Source organism: Mastomys coucha, unplaced genomic scaffold (assembly GCF_008632895.1).
Source record: "Mastomys coucha isolate ucsf_1 unplaced genomic scaffold, UCSF_Mcou_1 pScaffold1, whole genome shotgun sequence".
NCBI classification, from domain to species: domain Eukaryota; kingdom Metazoa; phylum Chordata; class Mammalia; order Rodentia; family Muridae; genus Mastomys; species Mastomys coucha.
The window spans coordinates 88,216,019-88,229,726 of record NW_022196891.1 but is presented as its reverse complement, the minus strand read 5'-3'; the positions used below and the strand labels follow the sequence as shown (position 1 = coordinate 88,229,726).

Genomic DNA, 13,708 nt, shown 5'->3' with positions numbered 1-13,708 from the left:
ACAGCTCAGTGTGAGGATGTGTGAGTGCACGCACAGCTCAGTGTGAGGACGTGTGAGTGCAGACACAGCACAGTGTGAGGATGTGTGAGTGCACACACAGCTCAGTGTGAGGACGGACGTGTGAGTGCGGGCACTGCTCAGTAATTACAAACAGGAGCCTGTTTGTAAAGGATTTAAGTCTGACTGTGGGAAGCAGGTACTTCTCTGAAGAAAACAACACAAAACACCAGTTGGCACCTGAAGAGAAGCTCAGAGTCATTTCCTCAGGAAGATGCAGAGCAACACTATTCCATAGTACTGAGTCTGGGAGAATTACTGCTACCCACTAACTCCACCCTAGTGACATTTCCCCAAAGGGAAAAAAATATTCACAAGCCTAAACATGAATGCTCACGGGCTTTGTGGGTGATAGTCACAGAGCAGAGACAAGCTAGAAGTGGGTCTACTGATAGATGTCAGGTAAACAGAACATGATATACCCATACAGTAGAGTATTACTCAGCCATAAAGAGGAACACGATACTTAAACCGTGTCAGAACATGACTGAACCTTGAAAACAGGAGAAAGCAGCCAGACACACAAGATCACATGTTGTAAGATTCTGTGTGAATGGAGTGTGCAGACTAGCGAAGCCTGTGAGGACAGAAAGTTGGTTACTGTTGGCCAGTGATTGGAGGGATGGATGAGCAATGACTGGTGAGGGAGTGGAGTGATAAGAGTGTGGTGGAGGTGTAAATGTTATGTTTGTACATATGTATCTTCACACCCACGCTTATGCATTGTAGTGGCAGGTATGAACCTCATACATGATAGGCAGTTGTCCCCTTAGCCTGACCTGGATATATTTAAAGAGTGACTGTCATGGCATATGAATTACAGTTTACAATCTTTAAAAGGCAACCTCTGCTAATGTCCTATATCTGGTCACTTCCATGACACTTGTTTCTCATACTCTATGAGATGAGGATACGGATCACAATCAGTGATGCTTTCAATTCTGTGAGACACATCTGTATCATTTTTAAAAACCTAATGTAGGTGCAGAATATAGAATGAAGTCCAGCCAAAGAATTTTAAATCTCTGTATGAGCAGCTGTTTGTCTTTTTAGTTGATTTCTTGTGGGGCATTTCTTATATTTACTTGATTGTGTTTGGTTCCCTGAAAGCTTTGGATAATTTTTGTAATTTTAGGCAATATCCCTGCTTTGAAGTGGTCATGTGGCCATCAGAAGTGGCTGGTAAGGGCATGGTAGCTGTCCAGCGAGCTCTGGTGATAAAGATGGATGTTCGAGTCCCGCAGGACAAGACTCATCCATGTATAAGTTAATGCTGTTCCACTTCCTCCTGTTTTAAATGGACTCTCTCTTTTCTCTAAGAAGCAGAAGCTTGTGAAACAGCTGCCTCTGAGTTCCATCTGCTTAGAAACAGATTCACCTGCCCTAGGACCAGAAAAGCTGGTAAGCGGATCTCTGGTTTATGGCAATGCAGATGCGTCTTTTCATCTGGGCTATTGTGGTTTAGCTGGGGCTGGCTGCAGTACTCAAAAGCTAAGTAGAGGCCATGCCCCCTGGAGGACCTTTTCTAGTGCTGCTGAGCACCAGAGAATGGCATTTGACTGGGAGCCTGCTTCCTGTGATAGTGAGTGCATAAAGCATGTCTGGGATTGTTAAGATTTCCATCAAACCTGTTTGAGAGTTCAAGACTTTGTTTTCCAGACTTTGGGGAAGCTACTTAATTTCTCTAAAACTGTATTTATCTGTTTATTTGTTTAACCATTTATTCATTCATTCATTGATTCATTCTTTATTAGATATTTTCTTTATTTACATTTCAAATTTTATCCCCTTTCCTGGTTTCCCCTCTGAAAGCCCCTTCCCCCCTCCCTCTACATTCATTCTTGAAACTGGGTCTCCCATAACCCAGGCTGGCCTCAGACTCACAGAGATCTGCCTGCCTCTGCCTTCCAATGGCTGAGAGTAAAGGAGTGTACCACTACCAACTGGCAAGACTGGGTCTCATACAACCCAAGCTTGGCCTCAGACTCACTCTACAGCTGAGCCTGGCCTTGAGTGACTAATCTTTTTACCTCTGCTTCCCTTAGGGCTGGATTATAGGCATGCACCACTATGCCCGGCTGACTTTTCAGTTATAAATATAAAATATCTTCACATAAGGATTACATGAAGACATGTATATAGACATGCCTAGCAGTGGCTGGTATGAAGTAATGAACAGTCTCTATTAAATAGCTCTGGCTGTCCTGGAACTCTATTTGTAGACCAGGCTGGCCTCAAACTCATAGAGATCTACCTGCCTCTGCCTCCTGAGTGCTAGGATTAAAGGTGTGTACACCACACCCAGCTTCATTAGCTTCTTTTTTTTTTTTTAATTTATTTATTATTATATCTAAGTATACTGTAGCTATCTTCAGAAGAGGGCATCAGATCTCATTACTGATGGTTGTGAGCCACCATGTGGTGGCTGGGATTTGAACTCAGGACCTTCAAAAGAGCAGTCAGTGCTCTTAACCGCTGAGCCATCTCTCCAGCCCCCATTAGCTTCTTGGGATATCATCTTTTCTATGAACAGGGTCCTCCTGCCTTGTCCTAGACCATTTGAGATTATATGAGGCATTCCAGGAAGGGAATAAAGCCTTCCCTCTGAGACATCAGCAGGACCAAGGACTCATGTCCTTTTAGACCTCTGTGTCCGTATCTAGGATTGGCCCTTGTGTCTGTATCTTGATGCACATATGTCTCTCTAGGATAGAATCAGTGAACATAATCTTTTGGACCTTCTTTCACCAGTCTATATTAATAAATGTGCTTTTCCTCAAAGCATTTTATGAACACTGGTGTTTTGTTTGCATGTATATTTCCGTGAGGGAGTTGAATCCTCTGGAACTAGAGTTATAGACAGTTGTGAGCTGCCATGTGGGTGCTGGGAATTGAACCTCAGACCTCTGGAAGAGCAGCCAGTGTCCTTAACTACTGAGCCATCTCTCCAGCCCTCAAAGTGTTTAATAACCACACAGTGTCCCACTGTTACAACTTGTTAGGGACTGGAGAGATGGTTTAGTGGTTAAGAGCATTGGCTTTTCTTCCAGAGGACCTGGGTTCAATTCCCGCACCCACATGGCAGCTCACAGCTGTCTTTAACTCCAGGATTCAACATCCTCACACAGACATATATGCAGGCAAAACACCAATGTACATAAAATAAAATTAAAAAAAAAAAAGGAAAAATGAAACAGCACTAAATGCAAGCAGAATGTTTATTTCACAGGCATTAAAGTGGGCAGGGGTGTGCCTTAAGGTCAGCAAGTTGGCAGACCTAATGGAGTAGTCTTTCCAGTCCTTGGGGCATTTGAAACCGCACTGGGCAGGTAGCCTTTGAGGTGAGGGTCCAAGTAGAGTGCAGTGACCTTTCCCAGCACTCATGCATGCAACAAAACAGGGGACAGTTAATACTCCAGGCTAGCTGCTCTCCCTGGGTTCAGGTGGCAGATGGCTTCACATGCTGGGTGCTTAAGGCTTGGGCTGCAAATGCCTCCAAGTTCTTCCCGGAACAGCATAGACTCAGAGTCGCCCATCCCTGCCAAGTTCAATCCCCCATTTCTAAAAGCATTAATAAAGGGATGTCAGCTCCTTTATAGAGTAGGAAAGGAGCTCATCGGGTGTTTTACCAGCTCATTCTTGTATGTGTGTGTGTCTTAGATACAGTCTCCAAGGATCTACACACTGAGTGTCAAGCTCTGTTCTCTTTCAGACACGGAATGAACCCTGCAACATTTCCATCGCAGCAGAGTTCATTGCCCAAGTGAAAGGGATCTCAGTGGAAGAAGTCCGAGAAGTGACGACACGGAATGCGTTCAGACTCTTCCCCAGGCTTCAGAACCTGCTCCAGAAATAACTTCAAAATCTCCCCCTGCAAGCCCAGCCAGCCCAGGGCAGCACTGGGGAAACAAGGGTTTGCTATAGTAGTCTCAAAGGAAGAAGCCATTTTAAACAGCTGGCAGTCACAGTTTTACAGAAATGTTCCTCTTAACAAATTCGGGGCTGGAGAGGTGGCTCAGCCACTAAGAGCACTCAGTTGCTGCTCTTCCAAAGGACTCACGTTCAGTTCCCAGCAGCCACGTTGTGTGGTTCACAACTGTCTGTAATTCCCTCCAGCCTTCTCTGACACTAGCACACATGTGGCATATCACTATACAGACACACGTAACATAAATAAAAATAATGATTTCTAAGAGCCCTATTTTTTTTTTTTTAAAAGAATGATTTGGCTTGGCTAGAGAAATCTTGGGCTCTGACTGTAGCTGTGTGCTACTTTCAATAGCTGGGTCCTGGAGTAGACTGGAGAAACACACAAGTGGCCTCTGAAGTTATTGCCCATTCGAGGGAAGAAAGAGACCCCCTCCCCGGCCCTCCCCCACTTAATCAGCTTGTAGAAGACACTCCATGGGGTTTTGTCTTTGAGTGCTTACTAATTAGAGTGTGCATGGCAGACCAGACGTGCTTCATATTTGGTGGTCAGTGGGCCTCTGTGGGTTATAGCAATTGTGAGAGTACTGAGATAGCTCCTACACTCCCCCCCCCTTTAAGGAGACAAACCTCACTATGTTGCTTAGGCTAGCCCCAAACTCCTAGGTTCAGTAATGCTCTCTTGGCCTCCTAAGCAACCATTGCTGCAGCCTCCTGCCACAGCACCTGACTAGTAAAGACATACTTCTGTGGACCTGAGCAGGCCTCTGTGACTGCTCCGTGAGATGGAGACCCTATCAGGAGGCGAGAGACTGGCCCTGCTTGTCCACATGCTTGTTAGTTGGTTCTTGAAGTTAGGAAGCCCAGGATCTTGTGTTTAAGCATACACCTTTTTGCCCCAGATCGGAGTCTTCAGAGGGGTGGTTGAGATATTGTACTAGCCCTGGCATCATGGCAAGAGCCGAGGTAATTTTAAGAATAATGCCAGAATAATGTCTGCTGCTCTGATCACAGACACTGACAGGCATCCTATAGAGAACACAGTGTATCTCTCACCAACACTCTAGATCTCAGAACTCCATTCCAGGATCTTGTCTCGGGGAGTGAGTTCCATCACAGGGCTATTGGCAGCCATTCAACCTGCTCCCACCCTTCCCAGCCTCTGCCTGGGAATCAGCCCGGCAGCCCCTCGCACTGTGAAACCTCCACCATCCTCAGAAAAGTGTAAGAAAAGACTCCCAGTTCTACAACAGGAGTCCCGCTTCCCCTCTTCAGAGTCCCTACATGTTATCTAAACTTTCCTCAGGACCCCGCCATGCTGTTGTCCACCCACGGTGTTCATATCCCAACAATCTGTGTCCCCTTGAGCCTACATCGAAGACCCTTCATTGTTCTGGAGATACCGGCACCCCTCCTGCGGCTATCAGATTATTAAATCAGTGGGCCTCAAGAGGTTGGAATCTCCTTCATGGAAAAGAAAGGCTTTAGTGTGGTGCCAGCTAGAGAAGGAACATGTCTCCCGAGAAGAGATCACACAGCTCCAACAACCTACCAGCTCACCAGCTTACAGGACAGTGATGGAGAAGAACAGTTCTTGACCAGAACTGCTTAGTCACACATACATTCCCCCCTGTTTAAATCTAAAGGTCATATAAGTAACATAGTGATGGGCTTGCCTTCTTCCTGATATGGCCACAGTAATTGCTCATTTTTTTTCATTCCTTCCCCCTCACCCCCACCCCAGTAAGACTGTCTGTGGCCTGGAATTCACCAAGCTGTCCCTGAACGAATAAACATGCCCCTGCCTCTGCTTGCTGAGTGCTGAGATAAAAGGCGTCCCAACACTCCATCCAACCTACTGACAACCTCGGAGTTCCACACTATTCTCTGTTACCCGCTTCATGGTCACAGAGGAGGAAACACCTACAAAGGCGGGCATAATGCGAAAGAGCCTTTTCAGCAAAAATCTCCAAGAGATATGGCAGATTCACTGGTCTCATCTCCTAAGTGGAATCTCTTCCTCACATGGCCCATTCATTTGGCATCACAGCCCAGCCCTTACCTTGCCCCAGGCCCTTCTTGTTCAGAGGCCCACTTAGATGGTCAATGCCTGTTGGTTCTGATCAGCCTCTAGCTCTGCCACCCCATCTCTCCTGGCACATGGCAATGCTGAGGAAGGGCATGGATATCTGTAGGAGCTTAGGGAGGAGGTGTCGGCTGCCTATGGCTACACAATGGCAATGCTGCCACACTAATGTTCCCCGCCAGAGGGCCAGGGAAGCAGTAGGAGTCCTGTGTGCACATGAGTACACGCTACAGAAAGCCAGGGCAGAAAAGAAAAGTGCTACCACATGCCGACCTCTGGGAGATGAGAGGCTCCGTTCCTGTTTCATGTAGGGTCAGAGTCCAGATCCAGTTGTACTTCTGAGTTCTGGCTTAGCTTGAGCCCGCTCTAGAGTATACAGGGCAAAGTAGAAATGTCTAGTGGGCAGGGCTGAAGGAAGGTATGGAGGAGGTGACATTTAAATCACAGGCAGGGAAGGGAGCCAAGAGACAAAGGCAAGTTCGGAGAACTGCAACCATTTATAGGAAGGCAGGGGCATTCCTACAGGATGGGGTCAGGGAAAGGAGGTTGAGGGGAGGTGACCTCTGTGTGTCACCTGATACTCACTGCTCTGTGCTCATTCCTAAATCCTATGGAGCCTTGGCATCTCCAACTACGCTGCTTAGGATATAGACGCTATGGAGCCAGTCTCTTGTTTCTGTCCAGCCAGGGAACAGAGGCTCTGATAGCCTTGGGGCCAGGTGAGCACCTCAGAAGACATAGATAAGCGCTCCCTCTGGAGCAGAGGTAGGCCTGGTCACATCACATAATAAAGATATTATCTCCTTACAGGCAAAGGCTGGGTCATTATGCTCAGCAGAGATCCTCCACTGGGCAGTCCAAGCCTGTTTGGCAGCTCTGCCCAGCTCTGAGAGTCCTGAGGCAGTGGGGTGGGAGGGCAAGAGAGTAGGTTCCCTAGAGCTAGAACCTAAGTTCTTTGGCTGCAAACCAAGAGTCGCGTGTCTCCAATCAATGTCCATGGTCATGAAAGGGGCAAGCAGCTCTTCAAGGTTCTTGAAGATAGCTAAATATCTACTGTTGGGAAGTGAAAACTTAGTTCTAGTCTTATTTTATTACACATCCCCAGCCTTTTAGGAACAAGGTCCTGAGACATAGCCCAGTCTGGCCAGGAATTCACTGTCCCTACCTAAGTGCTGGGGTTATGGGTGTTCACCATGACACCAGGCCAGTTTCGTTTATAGTTAATATTTCTCAGTAATTCACAGACACTGAAGACTGACGGAAGAGTTTATTTGTGTGTCTTTGGAGATGTACTTTATCCAAAGATGGCATTATCTGAAAGATAAAACATGCATTTATTGGGCCGGTGAGATGACTCAGCTGTTAAAGGTTAAGCTCATAATCGAAACATCAGAAAGAAATGCATTTCGTTAATCTAATCTATTGCACAGTTTCTAGAATAACATGAAGGGCAGAGAGGGCCATTACTCTTTTGCTTGTCCTTTTCCTGTGCTGGGATTAACTGTAGTCACTGCATATTTCAGACAGACAGATACAGAGAGAGACAGAGAGAGAGACAGACAGACAGAGACAGAGAGACAGAGAGAGCTAGGAGAAGAACCAAGTTTCCAAGGTGGGAGCCAGCCTGACATGTCCCAGAGGAGGAAGAACACAAAGCCTAGGAGCCCAGATGAGCAGAGAAGATGGTAGGAAGAACAGGCCGGGTCTGTTCATGGAGAATCCTGCAGCACAGAGTGGGAATGTGGATTTCATCCTCAGCTGGTGGGAAACCACAGATGTGTTTTGTGTAGCAGGTAACATGACACATATTCTGGTCAGTTCACTCAGGCTGTCCTGTGAAGTAAATGTAGGAGCAACTGATGATGCTCCTGATTCACTTCTGTGACTACAGGCTGGGCCAGGGCAGTGTCAAGGGTCAGATTCACGACTTGCTGACATAGAGAGTATGGGGTGTGAGAGCCAGAGTTCCACACAGCCACTTTCCTTGGTGAGGAAGGTGAGGCTGGGTAGTGGTAAGAGATGTGATTGGTAACAGGGATTTTGTCTCAACCAATACTAAACTGCAGATGACTTCAAGTGAAGTGTCGATGTAACAGTACAAATGACCAAAGGTCAGAAGAGAGGTCAGATATTCAAATGTGTGGTTATCAGAAAAGAGAATAAATGTAAGTCCCCTAGCAGTTAAGTTTGAACGAGAACATCCCCATAGGCATTGAAACACTTGGTCCCCAGTTGGTGGTGCTGTTTGAGGGAGCTTAGGGTGTGGTCTTGCTGCTGCAAGTGTGTCCTGGGAGTGAGCTTAGAGGGGTTAACACTCAACTCTCCTTGCAGAGAGCTCTTTGCCTTGTGCTCCAAGTTCAAGATGTGAGCTCTCAGCATCCTGCTCCTGCTGCCAGGCCTGCCTGCTGCCTCCACCCTGCCGTTCTGGTCACTAAACCTCCGGAACTGAACGTCAAACTCTTCCTTCCCTAAGTTGCCTTGGTCATAGCGTCCTAGCACGGGTAACAGAAAGTAACTAAGTCTGCCAGCTGCCTGCATGAGGCTGCCCTAGAGAGGACCAGGAGGCCCATGTTGTTCCTTCTCATACTTCAACATTCAGAGCACAGGGGAGCCTGTCTTCTAGAAAATGGCGGTTACTTTGTAGCAAATGTTGTGTCTTCCTTAGTATGTGTTGAAACCTACCAAATACCTTTACTGAGCCATAATGTCTCAGCTCCGAATTTAACAAATGAGACTTTTCTCTGCACCTGCTGGCCTCCTGGCTCTCCCTCTCATTTGTTCATAGTCTAGAGCAGCAGCTCTCCATCCTGCACTGGTAACAGACAATCACTCTTTAGGTCAACAAGAGGCGACTTGACTGCTCTTAGTGAGTTTGTCCGGTAAAGATTTGTTTGTTTGTTTGTTTTTTCCAATACAAAGCCAATATTTTTATCTCCATCTTATTTCTCAGTTGATCAAAACTCAAATCAAAGGCAAATGGCTTTCTAGATATGTTTGGGGGTTAGTGATTTACAGTTTGACACTATGAAAGTTAGTTGTGGGGTTAGATATGTTAGATTCTGCATTGTATAAAACTACGCATGTTCCTTAAAGTTGTATCCTACGCTTGTTCAAAGAGGTGGATTTCCTCTCCACCATCAAAGTCCTGAGAACTGACACAATATTATTCTCAATAATTTTAGCAGAATGAAGGACTGTAGTATTTCTCTTATAACTAGAAATGTCAAAGCATTCTTTCTTGTAAAGATGGTTGGCATGTTTGTTTTCATGAAACACAATGGTTACAGATTAACTTACAATCACAATGCAATCTGGTCTTTCCGTGCCACACTGTACTGCCTCCCTACATCACTGCCTAAGATCACTGGCCAAAGCAGAGTCAGAGCTACAGGAAGGCCAATGGAGGCCATTCTTTGTAAACTAAATAATTTATTGGATATATTGAATATAAGTACATATGTGCACTCTCTCCAAATAAATGAGAAAGCATTATCAGTTGCCTGCCTTGACTACATAGCAGGTAGTCACAATCCACGTTTTAAACAATACCAGAACAACAACTCCCCTCCCCTGTGCACTCCGTTCCCCTAGACCACCCCCCTCCCTCAGACCACTCCCCTCCCCTAGACCACTCCCCTCCCCCAGTGCACTCCTCTCCCCTAGATCACTCCCCTCCCCCAGTGCACTCCCCTACCCTAGGCCACTTCCCTCCCCCAGATCACTCCCCTTCCCCAGACCGCGCCCCTCCATATTTTTATTACTGCTTCTCACAGCATTGTGTGTCACATTTGTTATTAACACTCCATTTTACACTCGGCAGTGGTGGCACATGCCTTTAATCCCAGCACTTGGGAGGCAGAGGCAGGCAGATTTCTGAGCTCGAGGCCAGCCTGGTCTACAACAGTGAGTTCCAGGACAGCCAAGGCTAATACAGAGAAACCCTGTCTCGGAAAAAAACCAAAAAACCCAAAACCTTCATTTTACTTCCATTTTGAACATAAAACTCGGTAAAGCACAGAAATCGTGAGACAGGAGGTATCGGAATGCAACTCTCAGATGTAAGTGTCAGACCTCCAGCAGCTAAGAGCCACCTGAGTCTGCTGGGAGTGCAGGCTCCAGCGCCCAGACACCTAACTGCTGAACCACCTGGCCTGTGGTGCGGCTTGGGTTCCTATAGACACGAGAAGAGGAGTCTCTGGTCCATTGTGGGCCGCATACCAAGTAATCTATGTTTGCCTTCAGACACATCATCACCTTCAAAGACTCCCAAGGGCAAGACCACTTTCAACCCTTTAAAGTTTGCTGAGTCTCTCTCTACTTATCCCTCCCACAGGTCGGTAGGAGTCCGACCATATCATCTTACTTTTTGGCAGAAAGTGCCTTTTCTCTTTGTGCACAAAGAGATCCTGTTCCATCCAGGAGGTCCTGGTACTTTCGGGAACAGATTCTTTGACTTGCATGCACACTAAGGACTGGTAGGCCTGACTGAAGTGCCTCTTCTGAACTCTCAGCAGGCTGACCCGGTTGCTTCTCTCCACCAGGCAGTAGGACTCCCGATGCTCGTTTAGCTCCTCCAGGCGCTGCTTCCTGTTCCCTCCCTGTCTATTCGCTTCAGTGTCCTTGTTCATGGTTGTCGTTTTATTAACACACCAGTTGCCAGCTGATTCTTGACGTCCTGCCAACACATTGAGCATGCTTATTAAGTCTTCTGTCCAACTCAGAAGCCAGCTTCACCTCGGATCCACATTTACCAGGACTTTTTCCTTCTGCAAGACCATGTTCCAAAACATGATACAGAACCAACTCAGGTCATTATTGCCCCCCGACCCCCAATACTGCGGAGTGTTTAGCAATGTCCAACAACTCATGTTGTATTTTCCTGCCACGATAGCTGGTGACCGATCGAAAATGGGCTCACCAGCAGGGTATTTTTCTATCTCCCTGACTGACAACCTTTCCCATTTTATCTATCTACTTTGGGAAATCTGTGAGCTCAGAGCCACATCTTTTACAATATCTACCATGGTTTAAACACAGTATAATGAAGGGGCCCACCAAGAAGCAGATGAACCTGGGTACCTATGGTGCTCACACCTTAATCTCGGCATTCAGGAGACTGAGGTAGAAGGATTGCATTGAGTTCAAGGCCAGCCTGGGTTACAGAGTAAGTTCTGGGCCAGCATGGTCCCTGCTTCTGAAAACAAAACAATAATAAGAACGTATATAAACGGTAATATATAAGCTAGCTAAAATAGTCTGTTGGTAGTCAAGTGACTTAAATAGATCTCTTTAGATACCTATTGCAGAACTAAAAAAAATATCCTCTCAACACTGGATTTGGCAGTTTTTAGTTAAAGGAATTTAAAATGTCTCCTAGAATAATTAACAATGAATAATTTGAGTTGTTTTAGTAAAGTCAACCATTCTAAGTTCCAATTAATAATGTGATATAAAAGCTATCAAGAACAATTTACCTGGGTGTGATGGTGTATATCCTGCACTAGGGAGGCAGAGGCAGGAGAATCTCTGTGAGTTCAAGGCCAGCTTGGTCTACATAGTGAGTTCCAGGACAGCTAGGGCTATGTATAAAGACCCTGAATCAAAAATGAAAAACACAGAACTAAACAAACAAGATTATGAATAAACCTACACTTAGCTCAAATACCTCATTAATCAGCAAATTTTCTCTTACTAAAGATGCTAATTCGTAAGAAATTAAACTCTAAATTCTATCTCCTTTAATACTTTTTGGGGATAGTGGGAATTGCATTTTTTTAATTTTTTTTTTTTTATTTTTTGGTTTTTTTCGAGACAGGGTTTCTCTGTGTAGTCCTGGCTGTCCTGGAACTCACTCTGTAGACCAGGTTGGCCTCAAACTCAGAAATCCGCCTGCCTCTGCCTCCCAAGTGCTGGGATTAAAGGCGTGCGCCACCACTGCCCGGCTGGGAATTGCATATTTGAGGCAAGAACTATACTGCTGGCTGACATTCCCAGCCTGGCTTTAAAAAGTTTCACTGTCCTCTAGATATGTACATACCAAACACCTGGCAATAGGATTCTTATTTTATTAGAAGCCCATTTTATAAATCTACTGGAAAAGATATACCACAGTGTGAATGTTCACCAAAATCACAAAATCAAAATCATCTACAAGTTAGACCCCAACACTCAGCTGTAGAGTCTAGTGGTAAAACTATGGATTTCCAGTTGTTTGGGTTTACGTACTAGGTATGCTACCCACTCTATGCATAGCTAGCTTAAGTTACCGTAGTAGCCTGACATATTCAGGGAAAACATTACCCAGGTCAGAGTATCATGTAGACTGAATGAGCTGACAGTCATGAAGAGTTTACCACTGCCATCCTCAACAAATGGTTATCTATCGACCTCATAGTCAGGCACCTTGAAAGAAAGGGTTGATTTTATCTGATAAGTAGATGGTATACCTTTGTCTCCCCCATTACTAATCTGTTTTACATGTGTGTGATGAGCATGGTGAGGTCCAGCGAAGCCAAAACTACCGGATCCTTGTTTTAAAAAAATCAGTTGAGACTTTCAGGAGGTTGAGAACAGAGAACCTAGCCATGTCTGAGGCCCTGGGGAGCACCAGCTCGCACAGTCTGCAAGCCTCGAAAAGTGTCCCTTGGCGTGACTGGCAGAGGGACGGGACAGGACGGCTTCCACAGCTCATTCTCACAGTCTCTTAGCTCATTCACAGTGTCTTAGAAGCTCTGTGTGTGATGTTGCTTGAAAACATGAGGATGGATACAGCAGGCTTAGTTTGCAAGCTTTCCCATTTCTCATTAAGATCTGCTAGCTCAGGCCAAGCCTTGTGGCTCTCATAGCCCATGGAAGCCAAGGACACAGAGCAGTACAGTGGTTGAGTGTCCCGATGACGCCCCCCCCAGGAGGCTGAGTCAGGAGGATCATCTGGGCCCAGCAGTTCAAGATCAGACTGGGCAATACAGTATGATCCCATATCAAAATAACAACAAACTGCAAACATACAGTTTATACACTGACTGGCTGATCAAAGCCTATAGGAGCTTAATCATCTAAGAGACTGGTATGTGCTAGTTCAGTATTTACAGTGTTTTTTTATGAATACAACTACCATAATAATGAGAATTGACTATATACAGAAAGAAACAGCATTATCATTCCTGCAGGTCCATCAATTACAAATTACCTTTAACAACACCGACCCAGAGCCTGTCTGAAGTCCACTGTGAGGATCAGCCCACTGAACTGTTGCCCTGGTGATAGAACTGTCTGAGCTCTGTTGCTCTGGTGATAGAACTGTCTGAGTTCTGCCACCTCAGCTCCATTCTGTTCTTAGAACCCTGGTTAACAGAAGAAGTCTTGAGCCAGAGACCACTTACTTCCTAACCCAGTGTCCTTGGATGAATAACTTGACCTTGGTTTTTATTATCAGTAAGATATTATTAAGTCACCAGTAAAATGGAAACCATAATCATTAAATTGGCAGATGACAGGGCAGGAGCTGGGATTACATAAGGCACATGTGCAAAACTGTGTGTTGCATCTGCCTTCCATTCACTGTCACTTAATTTCTCTTTTTCTTTTTCTTTCTTTTTTTGGTTTTTCGAGACAGGGTTTCTCTGAGTAGCCCTGGCT

General features: G+C 45.6%; 2 protein-coding genes across 7 annotated transcripts in view; one reads left to right on the top strand and one right to left on the bottom strand.

Moving 5' to 3' along the window:
• Tatdn3 (TatD DNase domain containing 3) overlaps positions 1–4,253 on the top strand; it is a 17,166-nt gene extending 12,913 nt beyond the window's left edge. For 2 of the 5 annotated variants that reach the window (XM_031338787.1, XM_031338768.1), the window contains exons 9-10: positions 1,378–1,458; positions 3,770–4,253. In XM_031338787.1, coding sequence (XP_031194647.1) covers positions 1,378–1,458; positions 3,770–3,913 — 225 coding nt within the window. In that variant the 3' untranslated portion in view covers positions 3,914–4,253. The remainder of the gene's footprint in view (positions 1–1,377; positions 1,459–3,769) is intronic. The other 3 variants (XM_031338802.1, XM_031338776.1, XM_031338794.1) reach the window with 2 other exon arrangements.
• A 3,064-nt stretch (positions 4,254–7,317) lies between these two features.
• Spata45 (spermatogenesis associated 45) lies at positions 7,318–13,367 on the bottom strand. 2 transcript variants are annotated; one of them, XM_031343058.1, is made up of 4 exons: positions 13,260–13,307; positions 12,371–12,472; positions 10,434–10,745; positions 7,318–7,384 (listed from the first exon to the last, which is right to left on the bottom strand). In XM_031343058.1, the coding sequence occupies exons 3-4, from the start codon at positions 10,696–10,698 to the stop codon at positions 7,365–7,367; spliced, it is 285 nt and encodes a 94-aa protein (XP_031198918.1). In that variant the 5' UTR covers positions 10,699–10,745; positions 12,371–12,472; positions 13,260–13,307; the 3' UTR covers positions 7,318–7,364. The 2 variants fall into 2 exon arrangements, with proteins under 2 accessions (XP_031198918.1, XP_031198911.1); XM_031343051.1 differs by lacking the exon at positions 12,371–12,472 and having other exon boundaries at positions 13,260–13,367.
• Positions 13,368–13,708: the final 341 nt, after the last annotated feature.

What these genes read in the sequence shown, in the direction of transcription:
- Spata45 (XM_031343051.1), bottom strand. Translation starts at nt 10,698, where the DNA reads ATGAACAAGGACACTGAAGCGAATAGACAGGGAGGGAACAGGAAGCAG. An exon ending in AAGGCACTTTCTGCCAAAAA is followed by an intron (nt 7,385 to 10,433) that starts GTAAGATGATAT and finishes TTTATCTTTCAG; the next exon opens with ATAATGCCATCTTTGGATAA.